General features: G+C 52.7%; 1 protein-coding gene across 6 annotated transcripts in view; it reads right to left on the reverse strand.

Moving 5' to 3' along the window:
- ATXN7L1 (ataxin 7 like 1) overlaps positions 1-22,934 on the reverse strand; it is a 273,063-nt gene that overhangs the window by 31,799 nt on the left and 218,330 nt on the right. For all 6 annotated transcript variants that reach the window (XM_055121044.1, XM_055121057.1, XM_055121061.1 and 3 more), the window contains 3 exons: positions 4,583-4,860; positions 1,343-1,425; positions 160-416 (listed from right to left, as the gene is read on the reverse strand). In XM_055121044.1, the coding sequence (XP_054977019.1) occupies positions 160-416; positions 1,343-1,425; positions 4,583-4,860 (618 nt within the window). The remainder of the gene's footprint in view (positions 1-159; positions 417-1,342; positions 1,426-4,582; positions 4,861-22,934) is intronic.

Here is a 22,934-nt window from a genome sequence, read left to right on the forward strand (position 1 = left end):
CACGGAAGCCACACAGCTGCCTTTCCAGCGGGGAGCTATCGCCACTTCCACAAAACACCGGCTCAGACCAGTGTTTGCAACAGATCAAACAGATCATGCAACAGATCGGACAGTCCCCGAGCCAGGACTCAGGGCTTCAAGCAACTGGGCACGACTTACCGAGGAAGCACAGAGTTAGGTGGTCTGGATTTTGCAGGGGAGGCGACTTTAGGTTCTGGCCCCGAGCTCCCAGAAGATCCCGGCAGAGTCTCTGGCCCCGGCCCAGCGGGGTTGGGAAGCACCTCCCTTGTGGAAGCCAGGAGATGCTCTTTATCTTTAACTTCTTTTTCTCGGGACTTGGCTTTGTGTTCCGCCAAAAGGAGGTCGAATTGCTTTTTCCGGCCCGGGACTGCCCTCCGATGGCTTAGCGAGTGTGTCTAAGGAGAAGAGAGATGAAAAGCACAGCCCCTTTGATCAGCACATAAACCTGCTTCCCCAGGCCCCTTGAGTCTCAAGAGACACAAATTCAGGAGGATTTGGAGGTGCTTGCAAAGTCAACTTCAAGGCAACAACAGCTCCTGTTCTGTGGGCTGGGAAAAAGGCAGAGACCACCACCACCAGCCGCGACCATGCCCGACACCCCTGGCTTGGCCAAGGAGCCCAGGCTTCCTCCAAAAATAAATGCCACCAAGACGAGACCGGCTTCAGCGCAGAGCCCCTGGCAACATCACGGAGGACGGGGCAGGCGCGCGCGCGGAGGGCGCAAATTAATCCAGGTGCAGGTGGGAGGCTGGATTTGGCCCAACGCGCAGAGGCGCGGAGCAGAGAGGCCCACCGCCTCCAGCCCCAGCGGCACCGGCAGATCAGTATGAAATACGGGGCTTGGGGCTTTCCAGCGGCGCCGGTCCGATGTCCCCCCCCAGCCCCCGGTGTGGCCGGATCAGGGGTGCGGCAGACGGTCGCGCCGGCACGGCAGGCTTTTAGGGCGCCACCGCCGCCGCCGCCGCCGCCGCCGCGCTGCCGCTGCTCCTGCATACATTAAAACGTAGCAGGGTTTAGAACCGCCTGTGAGAGCCTATAAATACAATTTACTGTCTGGCCTCACAAGTAACAGGGGAAGCCTATTTTTCTTTTCTTTCTTCTTCTTCTTCTTCTTCTTTTTTTTTTCCTCCTTCTTAAAAAGCCAGCCAGCTTGAGGCAGGCACTCCGCTACCATGGAAGAGAAGAAAGCATTTCCTTTACAAAGAACAGCTGGGGGTCATGTCGAGGTTCCACACCCTGCCGAGTGCAGAGAGTGGCATGCAAACACTTCGACAAAGGCCCCAGCGAGAGCAGGAAGTATTTTTTATGGAAAGAGAAATACCTTGCAGGTGAGGGATCTTGTGCAAGGTTTCTTTGTCTCGGGATCCAATACTCCACAGTGTTTATTTGGGTCAAATTCTCTCTCTGGGTTAAGAAACAAACAAAAAATATAAGAAAAAAGGAGACTAAATAGGAGTTGGCATTAAGACTACATTCAAAAAAATGCACATTGGCACCAACAAGTGAGATATTGTCAGGCAATCTTTTTTTTTTCTTTACTTTTTAAAATTTCCTTCCTTTTTTTTTTTTCCCTTTCAACCAGCCACTTAAAGGCTTCAAGAACCCACTGGAGTTAAGGTAGGGGTAGGGATGGGGGGGAGGTTCTACTCTGAACCCCAGAACACGGCAGGGGGCCAGCACCAAAGGGAAAGGAGTCCTGCTGCTCTCAGTCTTGGTTTCACAGGAGAAGGCCTCCCCCCCCCAACCCTGAGTATGTGTCCCCGTGTGGTGCTGTGTGTGGCCCGGGAGCTCTCTCCTGCACTGCCCCCCGCCCCCACACCCCCAGCACACACCAGCCTTCCTCTACCTGTTGGTGTGACTGCCGCTGAGGCTTTGCAAAATCCTTGGCATGAGGCTTTCTGCACAGCCTCGATGACCAGAAAAATGGCATTCCAGAATCTTCTGTCAGGGTCACAGCCCAGTGTGTGTACTTGAAGACAGGACCTGCTGCTCCCCATAGGGATGACTCAGAACTGGCAGGCTGGCCCCACCAGGACAGAGGACAGTCACGGGGGGACCAGGCTCTCCTACACTGCAGCCTGCTGACGGGCCTTTGCAAGACCTGGTCTTTCATGCTCACTTGGGATGCTTTACCCACCGGGGCTTACAAGAAGCGTTCCCGCTCCCACGAGAGGCTGTAGAGGCATCTCTTCAGGACTTTGCAGGCCTGGGCCATTCTGGAAGGTCCCTGTGTCCTGCAGAGCAGGAATGATACAGCGCTCCTGGGGATGCAGGGAGACTGGCCGCCGGGGGACACAGGGGCAAGGTGGGGGCCTATACATTTGGTAGCAAGTTCTTAATGGCTGTGAATGGCCATAAATGATTAAAAAAAAAAGTCACCTAGGCTGAAAGACTAGAACTTGGTGGAGTAAACTTCAAGCATAATAAGCAAATGTTCTCTATGCAGAGAGAGAGAGAGAGAGAGAGAGAGAGAGAGAGAGAGAGAGAGAGAGAGAGAACCACTAGGGACAGTTCACAGTGCTTGGGGGACCATATGGTGCCAGGGATGAAATCTGGGGCTCCTTCATGCAAAGCCTGCACTCCGTCCCTTTTGAGCTATCCCCCTGACCCAAATGCATTCCATTTTAAGAAGAAAATTTGAAAGTTGTGGTTGTGGTAATGAAAAATGACAGGCACCTTAAACCATTTTTAAAAGATAGATATCTTGGGTTGACCATTAAAATGCCTCTGCATGTTCATCCCTTCCCTTGCCATCTTTTGGTCTTTATTATTATTATTATTATTTTAAAGCTTTTTGTTTCAGAACAGAGAAACACCAGACTTGGACCACCCCCTACAAGCCTCTCCGCCCAGCAGCAAGGCCTGCCCTAGGGTTTCTCCCTGGCTCTGTGCTGCAGAACTATGCTCACACCAGTATCTGGAACTCAGCAGGTGGGTTTGCTGGGGTAGGAATTTGTTTCCAAATGTGAAAGTGACAGAAACCAGCAAAACAGAACAACCTCAGGCTGTAAAAGCTACCCATAGCAACAGAACCCCTCAGATCACTCCAGACGGAGGCTGGAAGCTAAGATTGTATGTTGGTTCTGACGAGGCTACCTTGGTCACTGGACACACAGCCCAGTGTGGCCAGCTGCTTTGTCCAGGGACACTGCCATCTGCCTCTGCAGAGCATAACTGAAATTTCCATTCGGCCAAGAGTTGGGGGTTCCTGTCCACAGATGCACCAAGATGCCCCCGGTACTACTCTTCTTCCTTGCTAAGGGGTGATTAGTACAGAGGGAGGTTTTCAGGGGCCAGAGAGCGGTTAGGACATTTGCCTTGCATGTACCCAACCTGGGTTCAATCCCCGGTACCCCATATGGTCCTAGGGTGATTAGTATACAGAGGGAGGTTTTCAGGAAGTGCTTAACCCCAGTTCAATCCCCAGCGCCTCCTATGGTCCCCTGAGCCTCACAAGGAGTGATTCCTGAGTGGAGAGCTGGGAGTAATCCCTGAGCACAGCTGGGTGTGACCCAAAATCAAACACAACAACAAACAGCCCCTCATGCTGCCAAAGGGGAGATTTTCAGGGTGCAGTACCTAGGTAGTTTGAAAGCTGTGGGCCTGAAGTATTTTTAACTCTTTAAAGATTCAGAAGTAACTTTTAAAAAGTTACAGATCAATCCTCCACCTCCAATAGCAAAAAAGTCATAAAAATTATCCACAATTTTTTAGGGGGCGGGGCGGGATGCCTAACAGTTATGCCCGGTGACAGTGGAACCCGTTTCTCTCTCACAAGCGGCTTTTGCTGCACTTTCTTCCTCTGCTCCGTGTTAGGCGCATGAGCGAGGAGGTCATGGAGCTTAGACAGCTTTTCTGTGTGTTCCCGAGAAAGCAGAATGGCTGGGGTTTAGTTCTCCAACAAACCCAAGCCAACAGCATCCCCACAGGAGGGGCACCCGAGGGGGGCAATCAGTGCCTCAAAGACCAGTGAGGTGCCATGACAGGCAACCAAGGAAGGGGGTGAGCCAGGAGAGATGCACCAGAACGCCTCGCCATCTGCTGGGCCCACCCAAGAGTTCCTGAAGGGGGCGCTCCCATCTCACGATCCGGGAAAGGCCCAGCCCAAGAGAATCGACAGGAACCAGCTAGGCCAGAGGACTGAGGTTATGTCTTTCCGCAGGGCAGTGCCCAGGGTGAGGGGTGCTGGCGGGGAAAGACTGGCCTAGCTGCATGCACACTGACTGTTAAAGGGTTGCAGGGTGAGGTGGGGGAGCCAGAGCTGGGGAGTTTCGGGTCCGCCTGCCCACAGCAGCCCCTGGGAAGGCACAGAGCATCACTCCCTAGAGTGGAGCCATGGGGCGTCCCGGCAGGCAGGCAGGCAGGCAGCTCCCCCCTCTTCCAGCCCAGGAACAAGAGAAGCCGTTCTCCTCGAGCCCTTTTGGTGGGGTAAATGTCTGCGGGTCAGTGCGACGCTCCCCCTGAGAGATGCGGCAGACCTGCTCCATGCTAAGGACACGTCACTTCCCGCACAGCCCCGGTCCACTCGGGAGCCAGACTCTGAAGGACAACAGACACGTACCTGAGAGTCTCCTGTAAGGCTTGTTGTTGTTTTTGGTGCCATTTTGATGCTTCTTGTCTAGGGAGGCAGAGAGGATTCCTTTGCCGTTTAGGATCTTCTCAGGGGAAGGCGGCACCGGCTTGGACATCAAGACTGGCTTAGTGAGAGGTGGGGTGGAGACCGCAGAGGTGGAGCAGGAGGTGACCGCAGAGGGGGCTGACGAGTTCATTCTGACATTGGCACCATCTGCCTTCACTAGGTTAGGAATTTTCTCTAAACTGACTATAGGAACTGGAACGCTGGAAAAGAGATGAACATACACACACACACACACACACACACGCACACACACACACACACACACACACACACGCGTGCACACACACACAGAATTGCCTTCTTGGATACATGTGGTTGGCTGGGAAGCGATTCCCCATTTGTCTTTATGAGCACACTTCCTTATCACTTATTTATACTACGCCTAGGAGCGAGCAGCGGGACTCCACTTTTGAAGGGAGGGAGCATCGCGCCTCAGAAAGGACCCGTGGGGAGAGGGACATGGCGGTGTGAGGCTGGCACAGGGCCAGGGATGGCACCAGCACTGAAGGACCAGCTTGTTCCCACAGAGCCCACGGCACCCCCTTCTTCTCCATCCCTCCGTGGCTGGCCGTCCCCGAGACAGCCCCTGGGTAGGACAAGGTGCCCGCTGCCAAGTTCAGGGGAGACAAGGTGTGTTTTGTGATGGGGGGAAGAGAGGAGGGTGCCACTGTGCCACTTGCCGCATCATGCCCCCCACGCCTCCCTGTGGCTGGCTGGGCCTCCTCCGTAGGGTACTGGGCCTGACATCTGCTTAGCTTGGGGGAGAGCTGACGGGTTCACACCGCACGCATGGAGGCACGGCTGCCGGCCAAGCAGGCTCTGCTCTTTGCTGTCAGGGCACTCTCAGATGCTGGGGACAGGCTCACAGGGAGGGAGCTGCTGCCGCACGTTATCTAATATTCCATTTTAGGCAGATGGTTATGTAAATAGGCAATTCTCAAGGCTGGCAGGTGAGAGGATGAATTTTAAGAAGACAGAGCACAGGGGTGTCTATTTGCTCTTCAGAACCTGTCGCCTGACCCTGGTCCCAGGATGGATGCGCATTTGAGTTCTGTGTACCTCATGCTGCAGGATTTTGCATGGGGTGGGGGTGGGGTGGGATGGGGGGCTCTCTTAAGGCCCTCTCTGGAGGCCTTAAGACAGGAGATAAAAAAAAAAGCCTCTCTTTGGTTTCTGAACGCCAGTCTGCTGCAGCCCCAATCATGTCTGCTGAGAGTGGAGATGACGGCTATTTGAATGGCAAATGATCTGGACGCGGGCTTACACATGCCTGCAGACAAAGTAGGGCATGGGAGAGTAGCTGGGCTGCACATGTGGCTGGTGGGGTGTTCCCTCCGCTCACATTCATTCATAGATCATTTCTTCCATGAATTTGTTCATGAAATTATTTCAGCAGCTCCTCCACCCTTGGCCCTTTGCTGCCTTTGAGATGGGCTTGCTGGTGTGATGTCGAGGTCTTTGTCAGGAGCAGGGCACTGAGTGAAAGAGCCGGGTACAGTCAGACTTCACCCTAGGATCACATGATTGACGTGATCATGGTGCGATGTGGCTTTCAGTGAGATGCGAGCCACTGACGGTGTGCGCAGAGCACCTCGATCCCAGAGCCGTAGCTGATGTGCTGCTATGCTCTGCTTAATGGCAATTCTCACGACACTCATATATCCATATCCATGAGGAACAGCACAAGGCAGCCTTAACACATCAGCACACCGCGCTGGGGAGAGAGAGCTCGGAGGGCTAAGCATAGGCTTTGCATGCAGAAGCCCCCTGGGTCATCCTTGGCACTGCACGGTTCCCTGGAGCACTACTGGGAGTGAGCACCAAGCTTGGAGGAACCCCTGAGTACCGCAGGATGTTGTCCCTACACAAAACCAAGACATCAGCACACGGAGAAGTGCTAAAGACATTACCTACTGAACTTAGTATTGCATCCCTGAATTTATCCAAATGAAATGGCTGAGATATGCTAAACCCATGGGATAGGAAATTCTAAGCTCATTCCTTCACTCAATTACAAAAAATAAGTTCATAAAACGAGACTGGAGATGTAGTACAGCAGGTAATGTGCTTGCCTTGTGCTTGTTTGGCCTAGATGACCTGAGTTTGATCCCCGACACCCTGTATGGTCTCCTGGACCTGCCAGGAGTGATCCCTGAGCACAGTCAGTTGTGGTCCTCAAAGAAACAAAAAAACCAATAAATCATAACACTCAGGATCTTGAAGAGACTGATATGCCTCTGTTCAAAATTGCATCATTCACAAGAGCCAAGAGCAATCCAGGTGTCCAAGTGACAGAGGAAAGGACAGATGTCTCTAATATGCTACTTATGCACAGTGGGATAACAGTCTGCCTCTATAAAGGACATGGGGTGGGGAGAGGGCCCCAGGGGTTTTGCCTGCAGGAGGCCCAGGTTCAATTCCAGCCACTACCGTTACCTGAATAATGCCAGGCATGGTCCCTGAGTACAGTACTGTGTGGGGCAGTAGCCTTTACAAACATCACTGGATATGCCCCTCCCCCCATATAACAAACAAACAAAAAGCCAAAGGAAGGGGCTTGAAAGACAGTCCAGTGGTCTGAGGCACAAGCCTTTTTTGTGCAGGGACCCAAGTTCAATCGGGGTACTGTATGAACCTCCCCCAGCCCTACTGGGTAAGACCGTGGGGATATCCCAGCAACCTGGGCCCGGCTGAGCCCTAGCATTGAACCATCTGGCCTGGGTCGGCTGAGAATCATTATGAGTGGCCCTCGTACCCTCCGAGCACTGTTTGGGAACCCCCACTTCCCCAGAACAGGGGAGGGAAAGGGATGCCTGGACAGACCTTGAGGACATTATGCTCAGCCAAACAAACAGTCTGTCAGAAAAAGGCAGAGTGTGCAATTTCCCACAGCCTGCCACTAGAATGCTGCGTCTCCGGGGCTGAGGGGGAGGGGAAACTGTTTCATGGTACGGAACTGGAGTTTCATAAGATGAAGAGTTCCAAAGATTGATCGCACAAACATGCAAATGCTGGGCCAGAGATACAGGACAGTGGTAGGGAGCTTGCCTTGCACGCAGCTGGCCCAGGTTCGATCCCTGGCACCCGAGCACCACCAGGAGTGATTCCTGAGTGCGGAGTCAGAAATAGGCCCTGAGAAAAACAAAAGAACACTTAAAGCTACTGACATATACAGTAAAAGTGACAAAGATGGTAAATTTTGTCTTATTTTTCCACATTAAACTTGCGTGTATGTGTGTGTGTGGGGGGTCAGGGATGGCTCCCAAGGGATGCTCAGATACCGTGCCAGTGTTTCTCAGCCAACCGGAGATTCAGTATGAGAGCCTGAGGGTTCGGTGCTGCTCAGGCCCTGCAGGGCTGGTGCTACCAGGCCATAGGCAGTGTCTGGTGGGGTGTGAGGTGATATTTGCATCTGATGATGCCTGGGAGACCATGTGGGACCAGGGACAGAACTGAGGTGGCCAAATGCAAAGCATGTTCCTGAACCCCTATGCCATTTCTCTGGCCCCTCAACAGTTTTTAAATGCACAAAGTGAGAGGCCTGGGAAGGAGGAACAGGAGCGATACTACAGCAGTGGGGGGCATTTGACTTGCATAAGGCCGACCCAGGTACAATTCCCAGCAACCTCTATGGTCTTCCAAGCCTGCCCGCTCAGAGTAATCCCTGAACGCAGAGTCAGGAGTGAGCTCTGAGCACTGCTAGGTGTGGCTCAAAAATAAGTAAATTAAAAAAAAAAAGAAAGAAAAAGAGGACGTGGAGATAGCTCAACGGGCTAGGTGTGTGCTTTCTGTGTGGGAACTCAGGGCCTCATCCCTGGGACCCTTGGGCGAGCAACCTCCGAGCATGGAGCTCTGGGGCATTGCAGGGTGGGTCCCAGAGCAAAACAAACCTAGCCTGAGTACACAGATCACAAAACTCTAAACTACACTTTATATACCTGACTTTAAAAATACATATTAGGAGGGACCAGAGAGACAGTACAGCAGGTATCGTTTTGGTTTGCACGTGGCAGACTTAGGTTCAATCCATGTCACCCCATATGGTCCCTTGAGCCCACCAGGAGTGATCACTGAGTGCAGAGCCAGGAGTATATCCTCCTCCCCCCATGCCATGCACATATACACACACATAACCAAAACCCACAAAACCAAAAATGACTAAAATGGTAAATTTTGTCTTATTTTCCCACATTAAACTTGTGAATGGGGGTGGGTGGGGGGTGGGTGTCAGGGATGGCTCCCAAGGGATGCTCAGATACCATGCCAGCGTTTCTCAGCCAACTGGAGGTTCAATATGAGAGGGACCTGGAGCTCTGGCCCTGACAGTGTATAGTAACGGATCAAATCCCTACGGTGTCACCTATGCTATGTGCTATCCTGGTAACTGGCGTTTGAGCCCAGCAGCTCTGCTGCCTGTGATCCCTGGTGCCACAATGTCTACGAGGACCACAGCCAGGAATGTGTGAGCACCACACAAAAAAGGGGGCTGGAGAGACAGTACAGGGGTAAGTGCACTTGCCTTCCACACAGCTGGCTTAGGTATAATCCCCGGCATTACTTGGGCATCACATGAGCCCTGACAAGAGTGATCCCTGAATACTGCTGGGTATAGCCCCCCAAAAGGAGGCTAAACAAACAACCCCCCCAAAAAGAGGTATGAACCCCCCAATAAGCAACACAACTGAAAAGATGTGTGGGTACCACAGGCAGGAAGCGTGATCTTTGACTAGCACATACGTGAACACAGCAATCAAAAAACTGTGTGCCTCACCCCAGGGTGTGAGTCCAGGGAACACCACACCCCTGGCTAGTACCACCGCTAAACAGAGCAAAAGTCACAGTTGGGCATGCGTGCACCCTCGGGTCACCCAACATCAGCCAAGAGGAAGGGATGGAGGGGGGTATGACAAAAGATACAGGCTGAGGAGTTGGCTGAAAGGGGGGTACGTGCTTTGGCATGCACAAGGTCCCAAGTTGATCCCCAGCACTGCTAGGGATGTTTCCCCACATACATATTGGGGGCAGGGGAGAAAGCGTCTCCTCAAGGGGAGAAGCACAAACCAAGCATACGTGAAGCTCTGAACTTGGTCCCGCACTGCGCCTCTTGAGCACCCCAAGGTGAGGGCCTGGTGATGCCCGTGCACCACCAGCCTGAGTAAGATGGAATTTTGCCGGGAGTGGCCCCTTGGTCCCCAGCACTGCAGGGATGGCCCTTAGTAAAAATACAAAGTGTGTGTATGTGCATAATAGAAGGACCTACCCAGAAATTTCTTTTTTCTTTTTTTTTTTTTTTTGGGTCACACCCAGCAATGTTCAGGGGTGACTCCTGGCGTGACTCCTGGCTCTGCACTCAGGAATTACCCCTGGCGGTGCTTGGGGGACCATATGGGATGCCAGGGATTGAACCAGGGTTGGCCGCGTGCAAGGCAAATGCCCTACCCGCTGTACTGTCACTCCAGCACCCTACCCAGCAATTTCTTACTGATTTATTTCTCACCCTTGTTCTGATCTGCTGGCTTTTATTTCTTTAGAAATAAAATCAATTTTCAAGTGTTGGTGTGAACATAGAGATTGAGGGTCATTCGGGAAGGGAAATCAGGACCTAGTCGAGTCCCCACTGCCCAGGCTGGCCCAGACAGGCATGGACAGAGGAAAGGCCGGTAGTGGCCAGCAAAGTGCTTGCACTCACACTAAGCACTCACGGGTCCCACAGACAGAGACGTTGGGACGGAATAATCTAGAGCAACTGTAGAGACTTAAACATTCCACAGAGCCCAGGGGTCCTTCCCCGCTCACAGCCCTACCTATATTTCTGCCTAGTCTTTCACGTTCTGTGGCTGCTATGAGTCTGGCCAGGAGGAACTGTGCCACCAGATGCCTCTCTCAGAGGATGATGTGTCATCCCAACTGTGTGTCACTGAGCTTGCGTCTAGCCCGTGATTCATCCCTGATCGCCCCGCCCTCCTGTCTCTGCTCTGTCACTCTGTGCCACCAATGCTCTCAGACCTGTAGTTTCTTGACCTCGGTGCATGGGCAGAATGTGAACACATCTGAGGAAGCACAGTGAGGCTTAAGGAGGAGCCTCTGGGACATTCTCTTGGATTGGAAGGTGTTGGGGACCCAAACCTAATCAAGAATACTTTTCTTTTTGGCCACACCTGGTGGCTCCACGCTCAGGCGTCACCCCTGGGAGGACTTAGAGGACCATATGTGATGCCAGAACAGAACTGGGTTTGGCCACATAAGGGAGGAGCCCTAGCACCTATACTATCTCCCTGGCCCCCCATCAAGAGTGTTTTGATGGATCCCAAAGACCAGGCAAGTCATCGACCCAAACAAGTCCTGGACCACAGCCTAACAGCAGCAGAAGGAAGCCTGAGCAGCTTTGAGAGGGAATTTTCTTGTTTGTTTGTTTTGGGGCCACATCATCGGTGTTCAGGGTTTACTCCTGGCTCTGTGCTCAGGGGTCACTCCTCATGGGGCTTGGCGGCACCGCATGGGGGACTGGGGATCGAACCTGGGTCAGCTATGTGCATGCATCTGCTGTACTATGGCTCCGGTGGCCCCAGTGAGTGATATTCTAGGAGTATCATTGCGCTTCATGAGAAGAGCTTGAGCGTGAGAGAGGTAGCCTTGAGGCCTTTCTCTCTGGTGACTCTTCTGTCCCCCCAAATTCTGGGCTTTACTCATGGGCAACCTGCCTCTGACTGAGCTGAGACCAGCTCTGTCTGCTGGGAGTGAAGAGAAGACAGGACTCTTGGCTGGAAGGAGGCGGAGTCCTGACGGGCTCTGATGACAGGTGTGAGGACAAGGGCAGGGTGGTCTTCACCTCGACACCCCCCTTTTTCTCAGTTCCCCTGGGGGATACATTTGACCCTTCCGATCACTGCCTGAGTATTCAGTCTCTTTCTGGTACCATTTCAGGAAACAGCCCTTAGACTCTGAGCCAATGAACAGAGGAAGAAACGGTGGCAAGAGGGTGCCACGTGGACTGTGGAGGGTGCATGCTGTGTACACAGGAGGCCTGGGTTCCATCCCCCAGTCACTGCTGGGAGCAGCTTTCTCCACCCGCCAGTACCACCAGATGTGTTCTCTCCCCAGCACGCACGCCCCCTCCCCCACCAAAAGTGACAGTGCCATGCAATCTGCAAACCCACATACAAAAAACTGGTCTCTCCGCTCATTCCACGCAAAAAAAAAAAAAAAAAAAGCTCTGGTTAACAGAATATGCTATGGAGGGGCTCATGGGGCTTCTGCATATGTTCGTATCTCTGGAGTGGGGGGTAGGGCGGAGCGCTGGGCCCTTCAGGAGCCAGTCTCAGCACTGTCGTCCTGGTCTGGGTTCTCCCCTGGTCCTCCTCTCTGGATTCCCTCCCTTCCTCCGTGATTGCTGATCCTCGAGTAACTGAGGTGTCCCAGTTCTGGGCCAGGAGACATCCTCGCCCCGGGACAGCGGGCCCTGACTTACAGGTTTACCCTCCTCCCCCCATTCCCGATTTTGGAAGAAGCCGAAAGGTGACGATCCCTGCTTTCCCAGCCGGGCACCGATCCACCAAGGGCACCAACTCTGCCACATGTGTCTCGTGGCGGGAGGGGCGGGACGTGGGCCGCTGCGCCTGATTGTGTGGGTGCCAGTGATCTAGCAAGCTGGCGGTGGGCGAGCCCTGCCTGAGGTTGGTGGGCGAGTCCTGCAGCCTCTCCCTTTCCATTGTGAGGGATACACATGGGCGCCCCCCTGCACCCCACAATTAGTCGCATTTATCAACTCTCCATTGCCGTTTCTTTGGGCAGCCAGGTTTGAAAGGGACACACAAGCTCACCCCTGCTGCTTTCATAATACCTGTTTTGTTGCTTGGGTTGAACTCGTGCAGGGAGCCTGGAGGCCGCCCGCTGTTTCCCTGCGGTGTGCAATATACCGGGAGTCCACATCTCTGCCTTCTCTGCCTTTCCTGTACCTCTGTCTCGAGGAAACGGACTCCACAGCTGAGATCTGTCCCCTGTACCTGGGCCTGCCTCATTTACTTCTTTGGGCCCACGAGGACTTCCTGGCTTTAAGGAAAATGGTTTTCCTGGCACTGAATCGCTTCCTCTCCCTGTCCAGGGATGTCTGCAAAAGAGCAGGTGGAGAATCTTAGGGGGCTGGTTCAAGAACCACCGTGTCGAGCCAGCAGTTGCTCTCCTGCCAGCTGTGCACTCCTCGCAAACATGATTTATTCTTTTATCAGCAATAGAGCCACCGTAAGAGAATGGCTCAGAGAATATTTAGGCCTGCAGAAATCACTGCCCATCGGGTTCCTTACCAGTGTGGGGTAGAGGCAGTGCTGACAGGCGGGAGCCCACAGACATATGGGCTTTTGTGCTCTGGGTGACGTGGCTGGTGAGTTCTCAGCTGTCTCACGCTTTCTTCCCACCAATTACTCCGACAAAGGCAGCCCATGTGTCTGAGGGACCAGCCTGGCAGAATTTAAAATCTGTGTTTATTTTTAATTGAACTCTGGGACCTACAAGGCCATGGTTGGGGGCACTTAAGGCAATTCTTGGCCAAGGAGGCTGAGGGGTTCCAAGCTTCTGTTTGGCCCCAGTGGTGCTGGGAACTAGGTGGGGCTGGGAACTAAATCTGTATCCGCACAAATGTGCGAGAGGAGCACTCTGACCACTAAGCTGTCCCCCAACCCTGGTGGCCTGCCCGAAATGTGAGCATCTCGGGCTCACGGATGGGTCAGGGAAGCAGTGTCTCAACCCGCTCCTGCTGACAGATCAATCATCACCGCCCCCCCCCCCCCAAAAAAAAAGGAATTTTCCTGAAAGGCCCTCAGAGAAGCAATTCAACCTTTGTCTTCTGGATGCATCCATCCTGAGAGGTGCTATCAGGACATTATTTATATCAAATTCAAAACTCAAAAAAATTTGGGCTGTAGAAAGAGTAAGTGCGTAAGGCACTTGTCCTGTATGTGATCAATTAGGGTTTGATCCTCAGCATCTGTATGGTCCCCCAACACTGCCAGCAGTGAATTCTGAAAGCAGAGCCAGGAATAAGGCCTGAGCACTGCTGGGTATGACCCCAAACAAACAAACACAAATAAATAAATAAATATAAATTATTATTTATTATGCGGTGTCCAGGATTGAACTCACGGCCTCACCCATGAAAGGTTAAGTGCTCTACTGCTCACTGAACTACATCCTTGATCCCCAAATTAAAGCTTGTTTTTTGGGCCATAACTGGTTGTGCTTAGGATTTACTCCTGGCTCTGCACTCAGTGGTCACTTCCGGCAGTATCTGGTGCACCCACAGGGGATGCTGGGGATCAGACACAAATGCAAGGCAAGCATCCTATGCACTGTCCTATCACTCTGGATCCCAATTTGTGTGTGTGTGTTTTTAGTTTTTGGGTCACACCCAGTGATGCTCAGAGGATACTCCTGGCTTTGCACTCAAGAATCACTCCTGGGGGCTGGAGTGATAGCACAGCGGGTAGGGCGTTTGCCTTGCATGCGGCCGACCCGGGTTCAAATCCCAGCATCCCATATGGTCCCCTGAGCACCGCCAGGAGTAATTCCTGAGTGCAGAGCCAGGAGTAACCCCTGTGCATCGCCAGGTGTGACCCAAAAACCAAAAAAAAAAAAAAAAAAAAAAAAAAAAAAAAAAAAAAAGAATCACTCCTGGCGTGCTCAGGGGACCATATGGGATGCTGGGATTTGAACCCGGGTCAGCCCTGTGCAAGGCAAATGCCCTACCTGCTGTGCTGTCACTCCAGCCCCACCAATTTGTGTTTTTTTTTTTTAACTTGAAGAAATACTCGGGACATGCTTGATGTCCAAGAGTCATATAATCATAAAGAACCAGTCTAAATTAATGGTCTTCAACCATTGGTCCATGCATTTATGCTGGTCTGCAGGTGCAGAAGGTGGAAACTACTGGTCTACAGACTTGTTCTAAGTGCCAGCCAGGGCCCTGAGCGCAGAACAGGGGCCAGCCCGCAGGTGTGAAAAGGTTGTGGAATGCAGCTCTGCAAAGTCCTGCCAGGGCACCGCAGGTATGGTGACATAAATCCTGATGGATGAATAAATGAGTGTTTGATTTTTTTCCTTCTGGTTTTGTTTTGGGGCCACACCTGGCAGTGCTTGGGGGGGCTACTCCTGACTGTGCTTGGGGTTTATTCCCAGTGGTGTTTGGGGAATCCCATGCTGCAGCAGCTCAAACCCAGGTTCCCTGTAAGCAAACTAGATGCTCCAGCCCACTGAGCTGAATCTCTTTGCTTCCGGGTTTTTGTTTTTTTTATTAATCTGGGAAAATATTGAGAAAAATATCTGAAAGCTTTTGTAAACACCTCAAGCAAACAGAACATACGATAATCGGCCCTGCTCAGGGTAAATAAGAAAACATTAATCTAACATTATCCCGTAGCTGAGTCTCAGAACCGTGGCCAGAGGCAGCCCTGTTCAGAAGCTCTCTGGTCCTGACACATTTTGGATTTTGTGTCACATAACACACCCTTGGGAACCTGGGAGAATGTGGCCAGACCACACAGCAAGAGGGTAAGTGACTCTTGCAGCAGATGCAAAAAAACAAAAAACAAAACAAAACAAAAAACCCCAATAAAAAAAAAACTTGTGTCAACTAAGTGCCCTGGCAGCTCAGAGTGGTACCAGCAGAGGTCACAGCGGTCCATGATGGCCAGGAAGGTGGAGTCAGCCCATGACTTTATTGGTCAAGACCTGCTCCCTCCACTGGGAGAAGAGGCAGGCAGGGCCCTAGAAGACCAGGTGGGACTTTCTCTCAAGCCAACTAAGTGGGGGCCAGGAGCATGAACAAGCGGCTTTGAGGAATTATGAAAGTGGTGAGAAGCAAGTTAAGTAGATGCAGGTCAAGTAAAAGGGGCCAATTCACAGATGTGGCTGCAGATAACAGGATAATAGAAGGTTGATAGCAGTAAAACCAAATCCTGCCCTCCCTTCCTTCCTTCCTTCAGTCCCTCCCTTCCCTCCCTCCTTCCCTCCTTCCTTCCTTCCTTCCTTCCTTCCTTCCTTCCTTCCTTCCTTCCTTCCTTCCTTCCTTCCTTCCTTCCTTCCTTCCTTTCTTCCCTCCTCTCCCTTCCTCCCTGCTTTCCTTTCCTTCCTTCCTTCCTTTCTTCCCTCCTCTCCCTCCCTCCCTGCTTTCCTTCCCTTCCTCCCTTTTACCTCCCTCCCTCCCTCCCTCCCTCCCTCCCTCCCTCCCTCCCTCCCTCCCTTCCTTCCTTCCTTCCTTCCTTCCTTCCTTCCTCTCCCTCCCTCCCTGCTTTCCTTTCCTTTTCCTTCCTTCCTTCCTTCCTTCCTTCCTTCCTTCCTTCCTTCCTTCCTTCCTTCCTTCCTTCCTTCCTTCCTTCCTTCCATCCTCTCCCTCCCTCCCTGCTTTCCTTCCCTTCCTCCCTTTTTCCTTCCTCCCTTTTTTCCTCCCTCCCTCCCTCCCTCCCTCCCTTCCTTCCTTCCTTCCTTCCTCCTTCCTCCCTCCCTTCCTTCCTTCCTTCCTTCCTTCCTTCCTTCCTTCCTTCCTTCCTTCCTTCCTTCCTTCCTTTCCTCCTCTCCCTCCCTGCTTTCCTTCCCTTCCTCCCTTTTTTCCTTCCTCCCTTTTTTCTTTCCTCCCTTTTTTCCTTCCTTCCTTCCTTCCTTCCTTCCTTCCTTCCTTCCTTCCTTCCTTCCTTCCTTCCCTCCCTCCCTCCCTCCCTCCCTCCCTCCCTCATTTCCTTCCTTCTTTCCTTCCCTCCTACCTTCCAATTGCCTTCTTTCTTCTTTTGTTATGGGGCCACACTGGGGGTGCTGGAGGGCCACCAGGGCTATACCCAGCAGCAGTGTTCAGGGGCTCCAACCCGGGGGCCTCCCGTAACACATGTAAGTCATGTTGGTACTGTACCACTTGAGTCACACCCCCGGCTTTCCTGCCTTGTCTCTGCTTAGATGCACCCTGACGGGAAAGTTCCAGCGGTTGAGGCACTTCCGGGAGGGTTAGAAAAAGGCAGGAGGAGGGAGCAGCTGCGGCCTCAGTATCTCCCTTCCTCCTTGGAGGACAGTCGCCTGCTGGACACTGACCTCAGGATGTGAGCTCCTGCAGAGACCGGGCTGTGACTCCTGGGAGCAGAAGGAGAGGGGCGAGAGGAGCAGGCCAGGCCCTCTCCCTGCTGACCTCCAGGCTTCGGGGATCTCTGACGTGGGGCTGGTCACTGATCCCAAGCTTGGTGCTCTCAGCCCTGTGGTGCCATGGCAGAGGGCCAGCAAAGAAACCAGAACAAGGCAGGAAGTTCCCCCTTCCCTGGGACCCCTGCCCTGGACTCATCCTGGGGCGGGTGGGGGTGAGGGGTGGGGTCACTCCTGGGCACCTCGGCCTGCAGACCCAGACGCTTCTGTCATGGGTCTGGAAATACGATGCTACTCGGGCCCTGCAACGCTGGGCTTAAAAAAACACCAGGGCTACCGCCAGTGGTGTTGAGGGGTGTCAGGGATCACCTTTGGGGTCTCCTACCCCACCCTATTGCCGAGGGGTCAGTGCCCACCTGGGGAACACATTTGGGAGAGGGTGGGACTATGGCCTTTCCCCTGCCCCGCCCCGAACCAGCTCGCTACCCCTTGCCAGGCTGAAGTAAGCCAGGCAAGTGGGTCCCCATGTCTGTCTCTCTGCAGCACCCCGTTCAGGCTGCTCCAGATGCCCTGGAAGCAGGGAACGCCTGGCCTCAGGCTCACTTGGTCTCTTGGGGCCTCTGAGAGTCAGGGTCGCCCAAAGCAGGAAGTGGGGGCACAGGGCCAAGCAACACCTACCTAACATGCTCAGTGGCCCAGACCATGCAAGGCTGCCCAGACTGTAGAAAGAACCAGCAAGCCCTCCACAGAGGGGAAGAAGAGGGAAAACCCGAGCCCTGGCCGGGGTGGTGCACAGGCACGTTGTCTGCAGGGGGAGCCCGGGCACCGGCTCACCTGCTCTTCGGGGAGAGAGCCGAGGAGGGGTTTCAGACCCGCCCAGATCCACTCAGGCCCTTTTCTTTCTTCCTTTCTTTCTTTCCTTTTGGGTCACACCTGGCATTGCACAGGGGTTACTCCTGGCATAAGCACTCAGGCATATGCACTCAGGAATTACTCCTGGCGGTGCTCAGGGGACCATATGGGATGCTGGGAATCGAACCTGGGTCGGCTGCGTGCAAGGCAAACGCCCTACCCGCTGTGCTGAGTGCCTTTTCTTCCACACGGAACAACTGAAAGCCAGACTTAAAAAAAAAGCATTAAAAAAATAAAAAATACTCATGGAAATCTAGTTTGTGCATCAGAGGTGTCTGAAAGTAGCTTGAGAGGGGATGGAGACAGGCGGGCTGGGGAAGCCCCCGGGTGTGGAGCAGGAGGGCGCGATCCCGGCTGCAGCCACCAGAGGTCATGGGCTCCCCGGGCTGGAGCTGGAGCTGCGGGCAGCTGGTCAGACTGGCCCAGACAGACCCGTGTGGAGGGCTAGGGGGTGGCACCTCTGAGAATGACTTTGCATCCCCCACCAGGGAAGGCTGGGAGCAGTATCAGCCTTCACTTCCCGAGTTTGCTAGGGATGAGGCAATTACATAGCCCCCCCTGCCTACATAGCCTCAGGCAATTGCATAGGGACCCCCTCCCCAACATTCCCCCAGCCCTGACCTATCAGTTCTAGTCGGGCCTGAACTGATCCATCCCCACTCACTTCACCCCCCACACTTCCACTCCTTTCTCCACAAGAATCTGCCCAAGGCTGTACCTTCCCTTTCTCAAGGATTCCCTTTCTTTTTCTTTTTTGATGTTTAGGCTACACCTAGGCGGTGCTCAGGGCTTACTCCTGGCTCTGTGATCAGGGGATCAACCTGGTGTCTGACTGCAAGGCAAGTGCCTTATCCAAGGTACTATCTCACGTGGCTTTCCTTCCAGGTGGCCCCGGGAGCCTGGGTGCCACTTTGCTTTCTCCTTCTTGGGATCAGATGGACTGAGGAGCTATCAGGCCACCCCACTCAGAATGCTGGGCATTTTTTTTTTTTTCAAACCTAAGAGTTCTGCCTTCACACTAGCAGGTGATTGCAAATCCCGGAAATTCTTTATCCCAAATAAAACACTTTGCATTAAAACAAAAACAAAAAACAAAAACAAACAAACAAACCTACAACAAACCACTCTGTCTTAACAGTGTCCCCATCCAGTTTGGAGACCGCGGTTCTCGCCAAACTTCTAGTCACCCACACATATAGGTGCTTGGAAAAGCCTTTGTCTGCATTTTGGAGTACCGGGCTCCAAAGCACCGCCCGCCCTCTGCTCCCACTCAGCGCCTGCCTCTGCCTCAGGGACCCTTCCAGCGGCCTGGACGCTCAATCAGGAATTTGGCCTGGTGCTGGGCATGCATGTCCTCGAGTGAGCAAATGGTTCCTCTGGCCACCGCGCCCTCCGCCCCGCTGTCTGTCTGCCCAGGCCCAGGTGAGCGTGCTCCTCCCGCTCCGAGCTGCCTCCTCTCTCCAAGGTGTCTGTCGCACTGATCTCTCCACACGACCTTGTTTCGTTTCTACAGACGTAAGCATGGTGGAAGCATCAGGAGCACCACCAGGAGAGGAAACCTCCACCAATCGTGCGTAGGCATTGTTCCAAGCTCCTCAGAAACTAACCATTTTTATTTATTCTTTTTTTTTTTTTTTTTTTTTGCTTTTTGGGTCACACCCAGCGATGCTCAGGGGTTACTCCTGGCTTTGCACTCAGGAATTACTCCTGGCGGTGCTTGGGGGACCATATGGGATGCCGGGGATCGAACCCGGGTCGGCCGCGTGCAAGGCAAACGCCCTACCCGCTGTGCTATCGCTCCGGCCCCCATTTTTATTTATTCTTTTAAAATCTTTTTGAGAAAGCCAGGAATTGAACCTGTCTCATACAGGCAAAACATGTGCTTTACTACTGAGCCACATGTTTGGTCCCAGCGTCTTGTACCGCAGACTCTCGAATAACATTTCAATTGGCATCATGATGAGATGGCTGAGAAGAGAAAGGTCCCTTCAGATGGACCAAAACGTTAATTGAGGACATTTCTTTATATAATGTTTGGGTTGAAGTCACAGTCTGCAAAAATTTACAGATGACAATGAGTGACGACTTATTGTACATTGTTTAGTCTTACGAAAGGTTCAGAATTCAACCAGGACTTGGCAGATAGTCAGGGTCAGGCGTCAGGGGCACCTGCCTGATGTGTGCAGAGACCAATTTTGACCCTCTATATCACCCGGCCCCCTGAGCACTGCTAGGTGCAGCCCTGGTGGCCCCAGTGCCCATTTCACTGTCTCTAGCATGGAACAGTCCATCACGGCGAGCTGAGTATGGCTGGGAGTGGCCCCTGAGCACTGCTTAGGAGGTCCCCTGGCTCTGTTCAGAAAAACAAACCTACTTTCTCCCCCAAACTACCAGAAGCATCTCTCTCCCAGAACAAGGGCTTTAGGTAAAAAAAAAAAAATTATGGCTGTTTCAGGGCAGAGGAGTGAGAATGATTACCAAAGTTAAAGTGGGGGGCTTGTCAACACACCTCTCTCCCACCCCCAATTCTTCGTTCCTCTCATTGACCTTGACACACAGCACTTGCCTTGCACTGGACGGCAAGCCATGCACACACATACATGCACATGCGCACATGCATGCACACATGCACACACAGACATGCATGCACCCCACACAGGTATTCATGTGCACAGAGGCATGCACAGTCACACACATGCATACATGCACACAAGCACATGCATGCACACATATGCACACACTCATACCCACATGCACACAGGCATGCACATTTGCACACACACATACACACATGCATAGGCATGCACACATACATGCACAAGCACACACAGGCACACTCATACGTGTATGTGTGCTCACGCTCAGAATATGGGGTTTTAGCCTCACCCCCACTGGTGGATGAGGGACCTCAGGCTAGAAAACATGCCCTAGGCTATTCATTTGAAACAGGACCTGACTCAGGGGGAGTTGACGGGGTGGGGATGGGGGTGGGGGGTGACTGTGGAGGGTGGGGGGACTCAATCACAGCTCCTCCAGTGAGAAGAGCAAAGGCTCTGCCACTGCTCAGCTGTGGACATGAACTTGGGCCAGACACACCATCCATTTGGGCCTTTGCTTCCTCATCTCCACCCCTGACTAGACCCGAGGCTCGAGAGCTATGCATGCTAAGGATGCATGAGAATTTGATCATGTCTGAGCTCGACAGTGCTCTCTGCAAATAGAAGCGGTCATGGCTCAGAAGCCTTGGGACTCCTCACCCCTCTCTCTGGCATGCCACCCCCCACCCCCTTTCCTGCTGTCCTGGCCTGTCTCTGGAAATCTGGGGATCTTCCCTTCCTAGTCGCCAGTCCCCTATTCCTAAGCACTGCTCGGATTCCACCAGGCCAGTGCGGGCATAGCCAAGGAGCTGTCCATTGTCCTTACCTTGATCATCTGAAAGCCCAGTGAGCATGCAGCCCGCAGAGGGTGAAATTCCAAATGCCTTCCTGGAAGGGACATGAGGCTTGAATGTTCTGGGCCCACTCTCTCCCGCCCCCTCACCCAGCTGCCCTTTCTACTCCCCTCTGCCGCTCACCCCAGGAATAGCCTCCTCCTGTGTCCTGTGGCCCACCCACCTTCTCCCTTCATCATCAGCCCCACTCCTCTCTGGTGTCTCCTAGCCTCAGAGGACCCCCACCCCGCCCGCCATTCCTGGGAAGGGGGCTGGATTTGTAAGTGGGAATCAGGACGGATTTCTGAGGACTGACACGGCCTTCCCTTTCAGGGTTTCCTGAAGTGGCCAGGCATGTTCCTGAGAAACAAAAGCCATGACGGTTTGGTATGAGGATCACTGTGCCTCCGCTCTTGTTTCTGCGAAAATACTTTTTCCTTCTTAAGGGGGTGGGGGGTGGGGGTGGGGAGAGAGTGGCTGGAGCCACAGCCAGCAAGCAGTGCTCAGGGAATATTCCTGGCTCTGTGCTCAGGACTGACCCCAGGCAGTGCTCTGGGGACCACTGGTAGTGCTGGGATTTAAACCGCCCCCAGCGGGATGCAAAGCAGGAGCCTTAGCTCATGTATACGCTCTCTGACCCTGAAATACTCTCCCCTTGCCAGAGCTCAGAGGGCTTTTCCCTTATATCATCCAGGGCCATAGTTTTCCCTTACTAATCACTGTATTGGTGAAAAACAATTCTGTGATGGGACTGGCAATCTGAGCTCTCTCAAAAACTCAGAGATGGGGAGAGGGAGACAGTGGAGGCTAAGAGGCATGCTTTGCATGTGCTGACTCGGGTCTCATCCCTGTAACACCTGGTTCTCTAAACAGTGCTGGGTGTGGCGCTGGCGGTCCGAGCACTTGGGGGCGGGGGGTGCTGATGGATCCTAGCACTGCAGGGCATGAGAAACTCTGTGTACTTGGGCCCTTGCTTTAAATTCCAGCTGGGTTTGATGAGAACTGATTGCCAGGAGTGGGGCTGGAGAGATAGTAGAGCGGGTAGGGTGTTTGCCTGGCATGTGACCGATCTGGGTTTGATCCCCAGCATCCCGTACAGTCCCGAGCACTGAGAGCAGTGATTCCTGAATGCAGAGCCAGGAGTAACCCCTGAGCATTGCTAGTATGACCCCCAAACAAAAAAAAAATAAGTAAAACAATAAAATAAAATTCTTTGTTTAAAAAAAAAAGATAATTGCCAGAAGTGAACCCTGGGTACCCTATCCTCCCCTCCAAAATAATAATAATAATAATAATAATAATAATAATTCAAAAGTGGGCCAGGGATATAGCTCAGTCATAGAGCACTTGCCTTTTATGAGTGAGGCCCTGGTTCGATCCTCACACTGCAAAAGAATTCAAAAGGTATCAGTAAATAAATGTACTTATTTTTTCTTTAACACCAGAAAGGTGGAAATCAGGAGGAAGCCAAAGCAATCCCTTTTCACAGACTAATTCATTCATTCTCTCATCACACATTCATTTATGAAGTTCCTTAGAGGGCCTTGCATTCCATGCTAAGTCATGTCTAACCTGGGTGGGACAGATAAATATGATACACGATAATAACTTTCTTTTAATTTAAACTGTTCGGCACACAAAAAAGTAGGAGTTCCGGAAGACTCAGTCTTTTGGGTCACTCTTGGGGTGACCAGGGGACCAGACAGCGCCAGGGATCAAACCTGAGCCTCCAACACAAAAAGCATGTGCTCCAGCCCTTTGAGCTATTTCTCTGGCCCAGCAATGACTTTTTTTTTTTCCTTTGGCGGTGCTGGGGATAAC

Source organism: Sorex araneus, chromosome 1 (genome assembly GCF_027595985.1).
Source record: "Sorex araneus isolate mSorAra2 chromosome 1, mSorAra2.pri, whole genome shotgun sequence".
Taxonomy (NCBI): Eukaryota; Metazoa; Chordata; class Mammalia; order Eulipotyphla; family Soricidae; genus Sorex; species Sorex araneus.